Raw genomic sequence first — 8,972 nt, 5'->3', positions numbered from 1 at the left:
TCCGACATTGATTTGGTTAGTGAAGCTGAGAGTATATCATAAAATACCTTGATACGCGTAAACTAGGTCATATGATCGTAGACAGATACATACTCGATCCCTGGGCGGCAGTGGGATTTTTGTGTTAAAAGAGTCGAATAATTTCAGTAGTTTTATAATAAGGCTTATTGTAATAGGCAGTTGAAGCACAAGAAACCATTAATACCTACACAAAGGAACCCTGATAGTTGTAGGAAAATGAACCTACTGGTTACAGAAATTAATTACAATTATTGGTGCCAATCATAGGAAGATCCAAAAATGGCAATAATGTATGAAATTCTATACAGCGTAATCTAACCGTGGTAAGGTGTTACCACTCGGTATTACAGTCTAATAATATTCCTCTTTACTTGTAAGTGAGAGGTCTTAGGTTCGATTCTCTTCAAAAAGGAATTTGAACCACATTATTGCTTGTACATCATGGACACGGTCAATGAAAATAATGCTTGTACATCGTAGATGCATTCTTATCTTGGAAAGCTTTGTAATTCAATTTTGATTTAACCAACTTTCTGCTTCTCCCTTGATGCACAAAATTAATTCAGTTGGGACGATGTTATTAAGGCTGATAAACATCGAGAGAAGTACCTTAGTCACAGCATCAAAGGCGCCTGTGGGAAGATGGCTAAAAGGTGACATGTTTTGTTCCTTCATATTGTGCTATAAATTATAATCATTCATTTCCCCATTTGAAACCAACTATTCAATTTGGTTTCAAGTTGCAAGTAGCTCCGTGATTCTTCTCACAAATAGTCAAAGCCTCTGCAGTTCAAATATTTGTTGTGCCATTGCTCTCCTTTCTCAAGAGGCAAGAAAAGAGGCAATTAATTCTTGAATGCCCAACAATTCTCATGCCTTGAACCATGTTTGCTAGTAATAGTATTCTCCTCTCGGTATTTCTGGACTAGCAAATTGGTTCAAAATATCATGTACGAATACCTTTTCCAGCTCCAAATCGAATTCGAAATCAATAATTTACTATTTAACGTTAATAAATGAAAACCCAAACAATTATAACTTCTTATATATAAATAAAAATGAACACCGTAACATTTACAATTTAAAAAAAAAAAATGAAGAAAAAACAACGCGCACACACACAACACCATCAGAAGCCCCAAACACCAACTTACTGAAACAGGAGACACCTCACCCAACCGCAACCAGAAATTGTGAAGGATACCCACGGTCCAGCCCTATTCATACATATACACATACATACATATACGAACTTAGAATACAACAACATACTCAAGTTAGGCATCGCAGAAATAGCAGAGGGATACCTCAGCACAATCTTCTGGTTAAGCTGCAAGTACTACTATCACAATGAGAAGCACAACTCCAAATATTACCAAGAGCAAGCAAGTCTGCAAAAAATAAAAACATTAACTTTAAAGTGATTCCATAATATATTTGTAAAGGAACTGAAACAGATCGACAATATTTCTTAAGTGGGATTAAATGCATTATTTCATGTGTTTACGGGATCTGAAAATTCATGTCGAATCCTAATGAAGAACGTTGTGGCTGTGAAAACTATCATGGACCATCAGTTTAACCTGTGAATTTGGACCCCATGTTCATGCAAGAATGAACTTAAGAATCATTCATATAACAACCTAGCAACAAAAATTACCAAAGAGTCCCTGAAGCGAACATTTTGAAAAATATATAAATATTTACACTTAGATGTAGACTGTCATATAAAAAAATGTGAACAAATTACCAGAGATGAATTCGATCTTTGGGTCTTTGACGCCTTCACTAGATGGGACTTTGCCTGCCCAGTAGCTGCGTGAGCACTCTCAATATTGGAGCCAATGTCATCTACAAAGCGGATATAACCAATAAGAAAACACAAGCCAGATAAGTATAAGTGCCTTCAAGAGAGTAAGGAGAAGGTAAGTTACCAATCATGGTTCCTTGCTCATGAACCAGTATAGCAAGATCTTTAAAAATCTCATTCACCTCACCAATTTGCTGCTGGATTTCTTGTATTCCCTGTTCTCTTTCCTCGATGATAGCCTCATTGAAAGCAATCTCACTATCCAATAGCACGACCTCTTGTCTGCAGCAAAGCTCACTTATAACCAAAGATATATGGCACATCTAACCTTGATAAGAGTTTTAAACTGAAGCAGATAAATCAAACAACAATCAAAGACAGCTGATGCTACGGCTCCCACTGCCAACTATTTTTGTATCATTAAGGACAGAAAAAAGGCGTTGGAAGTTTGATGTAGAACAACACAAGGTGTGTGCGGCATGATTATTCTGAGCTTCAGATGTCAGGAATTTTAAAAATTTAGAGGGGGAATGCTAGCCACCTTCTCACTGTTCCACCAGGTGTCAATTTTCTAGAACCTAAAACTAAGCATTCAATCCCTAAAATTAATTCAATTTTGTTTTCGAAATTTACCCATCTTAAATGTAATAAGTCTTCATAAACTTTTTCCCTTGCTAATTAACAAGTGAAATTGACCGACTGTTCCCCTCCATCGTTTCCTTCACCAAAGGCACAATATCATATATTCAGATAAACCACCCTAACTACTAATTATCATATGGCCTTTCTAATAAGAAAGGAATACATGTTTTCTGGGATATAACTTTTTCTAATAAGAATGGAGGTACAATGAGGTTTGTTTGTACCATACTTGACCAATCTCGAAACTACCAAGCCTCAGTCAACGTCATACCGTCAAGAACCCACAAAGGGGTTCATGCTGAGGCACCCTTGCCGAAGCACAAGAGTTTCCCTCCAACCAGGAGGCCAATCACAGCATGACACATGTCAACGTCAGAATAAAGCTCACAGAGTCCCACATCGACCGCGAACAGAAGCTGGAGACTCTCCTCAACTATAAAAGGAGACCATTCTCCTACAATTAATCCCTAATGTCATTATTGTACTTAAAGTAGTCATTATGCTTAAACTTCTGTATTTGTGTAACCCTTCACTATTAATGAAAACTCCTCTACTCCGTGGACGTAGCCAAACTTAGGGTTAACTACATACATCTTGTGTTTGCTTCCCAACCTCTATCCCTTACATATTATCCTCATGAAGTGACCGGAGCAACCGGGCGAGGGTCACAAACCTGACACTTTATGTTGTTCCAAAGTCTTGCTGATTTTGTGCATCAACAAAGTCAGTGCCGATGCAGTTCCCTTTTTGAGGGCAGTTTTGAAATGGTACGATGGTTCCACCACCTTTAAGTTTTACGACCATGAAAAGAGATGGTTCAGTTTTTTATGTTTTGTCTTTTGGCAGAAGAGAGTATTAACTGTAGACAGTTAAAGACTGAAACAACCTTGACCCAAGTGACTTGTATGGTTCTTCAAAACACTGAAAGACTAGTTAAATAATAGAAAAACAATAGACCACTCCGACAAACAATGGAGACTCAAAAAATTTCAAAGATAGCTTCTAGACCAAAATACTAGAAGCATGGTTCTAAAAAACGCTATGCGCTAGTCAGGCGGTTGACTAGGGCCTAGTGCCTAGGCGGCCTAGACAGATTTGTAATTTTTATTTATTTAATTAAATTTATTATAACAAAAACTAGGTCTACTTAATAAGATGGGCTGTTTTTTTAACCCCAATTCAAGAGTGAAAAAAATGATAAGCATATAAAATGGCCCGTCCCAGCCAAACCCACCCCACCCTTTCTTTATGGCAAATCTTCTCTCTTTTATTATAAGAATGCCTCGTTTCCATCAACTAATTAAAATAGTCAAATCATCTAGATACCTCTCTCGCTTTTATTAAAACCAGCCTCATTTCCGATTCCTCATTTCAACCCCTCGTTTCCATCGCTTTCACTCTTTTTTCGACAAAGAGAAGCCGCTTTCTCTCCTCTCTGTTTTAGAATCAAGAGGCCTCTCCCATCATCAGACCTCTTCCCCACTTCCACAAGTTACTCCAAACCCTCAACTTTCATCCCAAGATCCCGAATGATCAAACAACATCGGCGTGGCCCACTGGTCAAGCAGCAGTTTGTGAAGAAATCTGAGGTGGATTCTTTGAACGATCAATGGGGTTTGTATGCATCGCCCCTCTCTTCTTGTCAGATTGCAATGAGATGGAGAACCGTTGAGGTTCTTACAAGGCCGCCTAGACCGCCTAGATAGCACCTAGGTGGCCAACTAACTCCCACCCGATTTGATGAACACTTTGGCATAAATCCCAGCGGCACTCCACCGCCTAGCGCCTAGGTGGCCACCTAGGCCGATTTTTAGAACACTAACTAGAAGAACCAAGACACAGAGCTCCAACACCACAACACTCATCAAACACTTCACTCAATCTCATGGTCTGACCTGCACTTTGTTCCAAAGGGATTGCAACCCCACGAATAACAGTCTCTAACACCCTATCCCATGACTACCAATAAAATACCCCTTTTCTATGAACCACATTACACTACACCACTTCCCACCAAAGGCTCTATCCCTCCACCATAAACCTAAAACTAGACTTGGAGAAAAATTCATTTATGTTGCATTGATTGTCTCCAGATTATAGTACATAACTCATCGTCTTCCCATTGAACATATAATTTCATTCAATTTCCTTTTACTGGAAAATGCACGATTCTACTAGTTTGTCCCTCGTCTTTCCTTCTTCTTTTCCAACAGAAATTTACTAATGCCTTTCAGCATTTGATTTGGAGTTACGTTTAATGTCGTTGTAGAATAACAACCCCTTTTCTGCAAAAACAGTTAGAATTCCTTATCATTGTTAAGTAAAACTCACCTTCTAGATTCCACAAGGAGAGCACGCTGTTCTGGACTTTTGTCTGAGTTTACATCTATCTCGCTAGCAGTGTAACTGCGTGAAACATTTAGAATAATCATACAACTTCAGATTGAGGGCCTCCAACAGTAGATGTAATGCAAACTAAACAAAACAAAAATATCTTCTGGAAGATATCACATAAATAGTGGACACAAATAAAAGACTGGAATTACTTGTATAAATCCTCTGGCAAAAGTTACCTGGATGGAAGAACTGCTTGAGGAACAAAAGGAGCATATGTTGTTTCTCTCTCAGCTGCAAGTCGTTGAGCCTTCTGAAATTCTCTCAGCACTGCTTGAAAATCTTTTGCAAGCTTAGCATCTGTAATCTTCTTGCTTGCCTGCAATTAAGTTGAAGACATCTATGTTCATCACACCAAAAAGTTTGAGTTTTTCAAAGACCAACCCGCAATAGAGAACAAGAATGCACAATTTCAAATGAATCAAATACATCAATTTCGCGGGGCCAATAAGGAAATTCCCTTGAGTGAAAATCAGATTTTACCTAGTTATGATATTTTGACAGGGTAAAAGTCCGACATTAATTTTAGATTTCGTAACGTCAATACTATCTTTGTTTTGACCTGATTCCAAACACAATAATCCTTAGTGGGTGATAACTGTGGGACTTGTTTCAGTGATTCTGGAGCATCTGCAAGGCTTTCCAAGACTAATTAGCCTAGCAAATAGTGCTGGAATTGGTTGGTGACAAACCAACTTTCGCTATACCACCCCAGATGGTCGGAGCGGATTGGTTACGAGGCTTACCAACTGGGAGGAAGAGAAGAGAAAGACAAAGACTAAGGCGAGGCATGCTGGAAGATGATAGCAGACCTAAAACCCCCATAGACAGAAAGGAAATGGAATTGATTACACTAGAATTTCTTCTGGGATTGGATTTGGGATCTAGGGTTTAATCAGAAATGAGGAATTTGGATGAAATTGGATGTGGAAATGAAGAATTTGGGACTTTGAAAGGCATGTGTCTCTACTTTTGGGTGTGTCTGTGTGTGTGAGAGACGGGACGAGAGTGACAGAGAAACTTACATTAACTTCGGTATGATGATCTCTTTCGCTGACTTGTTTAAGTTTTTCTGAAGTATCCTTCACCAATTGCCCGATATGTAGTCTTGTCTTGTGCCTGCAATCAGGAAAAGTCAATACGGGGAGCACTACTCGATGGAATCTATCATGCATGCAGTATTTTGCTAAAATCATTCACAAGAAAAGAGAATGACTAACGACCAGAAATGACATTTTGCAACTTGATTACTTGAAAGAAGTAATCGTGATTGCTATCCAGGATGTCGCTATTCTTTATGATTGGGTCACAACTAAGTTGTACTGGCCCCTTATCTATTTTTTCTTGAATACTTTGAAGTGATACTACATGCACCTCCAAAACGATAGCGAAACAGATAAATCCGAATCCATCGAATTATACAGCAAACAGGAGGCCGAAACCCATCCGAACAATCAAACCCGACTTATCATGATTTAACAACAACTAAAACCTAATTCAACCTTGATTAAACAAAATCCTCAATAACTCAACCATACAATACAAAATCAAAACCTCACATTTCAAACAGAATTCAGTAAACAATACACAATCGACAATCGGAAGTGAAGAACCAACTCACAGCTTTTCGCGGAGGTCCGGCGTGTCTTTGGGGGTGCCGAGGGTGTTGACGAGCCTCTGGAAGGTGGATACGGCGGTGTTGATCTGGAAAATGCCGGAGGCCACAGCTTGGGTGGGGTCCCGCTTGCCATTGATGAGGTCTCCTCGCCGGGAATAATTGGTGCCCCGACCCGCTTCCAGATCCCGAAAGCTCATCTTTGCTGTCCCTCCCCAACCCTAACCCTTACGTTTCCCGAGAAAATCCCGACACGAATTTCAAGGAAATAGAAGGCAAATTGGTGTTCGGGGCACAGGAATTGAGAATTGGGGCGAAAACGGGAGCTAAGCACGCGGCGATGATTCGAGGGAAGAGAGAGGGGAGAGAGAGAAAGAAGGTATTATCGATGCGGTGAGGTTGTCTTTTCTGGAGGAGCTGGAACGGAAGCCGGTGCCGGCACGTCGATGTTTACACGTGGGTGAAGCTGATAGGTCCGGCTTTCAAGGGAATGTTGTGTTCAATTCCCGTATACAATGTGCCACTACAACATTCTTCGAATGGCTGGTAATTTGCTTTTCATTTAATTTATAAATTATTCTGTAAAGAATAATTTAATTAAAATTAAGACTATTTAGTTAATCAATTTTAACAAATAAATCGACAGCTCGTAATACATTTAACAAATATGTTCATCTGTTTTTATAAAATTCGATGACTAAACGATTTTAATTTTAATTTATTTTTTGTAGAGGTGCTTTTTATAGAATGATATACAATAGGAATAGTTCCAATCATAAACATAAAATTTTATAAATAAGCCGCAAAATATTTTAAAGAGGAGTTTTTTCTTAATCCTTGAGGAGCAAGTCTCTTCTTCATTTTTAACTCTTCTTAGCAGGCACTCACGCGTCCTAGAGAAATAATTATCAATGTCACCAAACTTCAGCTTAATACGATGCTAGTAAGGGACGCATAATGAGTCTTAGTTAGATTGTACAATTGTCATATGGTTGTAATCATTGTAACTAATCCTAGTTTAGTGAGTTGATTAGATGTGATTAGTTACTCAGCTTTATTTGTAAAGTGTAATTTCTTCTTGATGGATCTAGTAATAGTACTAGTGTTCCTAATCCTAAATTTGATGTCAGATATGAAAAGGATTAGAACATTCTAATTTGGCTCAATACCATGCTATCAGAGGACATAATTCCTTTCACTGTTGGTGTACCTTCATCTCATGTGCTCTGGCTGAACCTTGAAGATCATTTTGGTGGTGTTTCTACTGCTCACATTCACCAACTCAAATGTCATCTTCATTTTGTACAGAAAGGTGATCTTCCTATCTCTGGGTACCTACAACGAATTAAAGGAATTTCTAATGCCTTAGAGCATCTCCAAAGGAGATGCCAAATTGTCCACGTAAGCTATAACAGTAAAAAAAAAACAACCACTAATTGTTTCCAACTGAAATGCCAAATCCTATGTGGCATGACATGGAATGGCAGCAAAAGGGCTTGCTATCAAATTTGACAACAGCTTCAAATTTTTTTTTTACTAATTATTAAATGCGTTTTATTAATATTTTAATGTAATTTATTAGGGGCTTCCTCTCAACTTTCAATAAAGCCTCTCATCATCCCAGAGATATCTTCCTCCTCTATTATCTCATTCTCATTAACCTCTGCTTCTTCATATCTGTTGGGTCCCTATAAGTTTCTCTGTAGGACCATCAAACCAAGTTGGCTTCGCCATTATTATACCTTCACCAAGCAGCAAAACCCCATATCTCAAACCCATCAAACCCCACTTTCTCTCTCTCTACTCTTTTCTGTAGTTCACCCCTTCTTCTTAGATGGTTGATACGTTAGCCGACCTTGCGTTTTGGTTCCCCACCCAGATTCTCAATGACAAAGACCTACCCACCATGGAGCGCAACTCCAACACCATGAAAAGTAAGGGGTTTGGATTACGGTTCGACGGTGATGCTCTGAAGCCTCAGAAATTAATAAGACTTTAATTATGAATTATTTATATGTAAAATTTAAAGTATCAGACAGAAATTAAGAAAACAAAAATAATGTAATAAAATAATAATTTAATTTGACATATCAGGTGGTGGAGAGCAAAACATGAAAATATGTCAAAATGCCACATAAGCTGTCAAATTAAATTTCAGGTTCAAAATTTGACATCTCCTTTGGAGATGGTCTTAATGGTTGTTGGTGCGTGTGTTTCTGAGCATGATCTCATCGCCGTTACTCTCAATGGTTTTCCGGATTAATGAGTCCTTTAGGTCGCGTTTGGTACGTGGGACGGGACGAAACGGAGTGGAACGAGATGTTCCGTCTCACGTTTGGTGCACCTAAAACGAGTGGAACACGCTGTTCCACGGGACAAGTCTTAGATGATTTTTCGTTCCGCCTCCCCCTGGAACGACTTGTTCCACGTCCATGGGACACAAATTTATAACATTTGAAGATAAAAATACCCCTTGTCTTTTTCAAAATT

General features: G+C 38.8%; 1 protein-coding gene across 2 annotated transcripts; it reads right to left on the bottom strand.

The window, feature by feature from the left end:
- Positions 1–1,038: 1,038 nt before the first annotated feature.
- On the bottom strand, positions 1,039–6,682 carry LOC103932354 (syntaxin-22). 2 transcript variants are annotated; one of them, XM_048570701.1, is made up of 8 exons: positions 6,489–6,682; positions 5,893–5,986; positions 5,047–5,186; positions 4,805–4,879; positions 1,956–2,113; positions 1,772–1,872; positions 1,329–1,412; positions 1,039–1,238 (listed from the first exon to the last, which is right to left on the bottom strand). In XM_048570701.1, the coding sequence occupies exons 1-7, from the start codon at positions 6,680–6,682 to the stop codon at positions 1,347–1,349; spliced, it is 828 nt and encodes a 275-aa protein (XP_048426658.1). In that variant the 3' UTR covers positions 1,039–1,238; positions 1,329–1,346. The 2 variants fall into 2 exon arrangements, with proteins under 2 accessions (XP_048426658.1, XP_048426657.1); XM_048570700.1 differs by having other exon boundaries at positions 1,039–1,412.
- Positions 6,683–8,972: the final 2,290 nt, after the last annotated feature.

Source organism: the organism of the source record quoted next, unplaced genomic scaffold (assembly GCF_019419815.1).
Source record: "Pyrus x bretschneideri cultivar Hongxiangsu unplaced genomic scaffold, Pyrus_bretschneideri_v1 Contig54, whole genome shotgun sequence".
NCBI classification, from domain to species: Eukaryota; Viridiplantae; Streptophyta; class Magnoliopsida; order Rosales; family Rosaceae; genus Pyrus; species Pyrus x bretschneideri.
The sequence above is the reverse complement of the archived record's forward strand: the minus strand, read 5'-3'. Positions and strand labels throughout refer to the sequence as shown.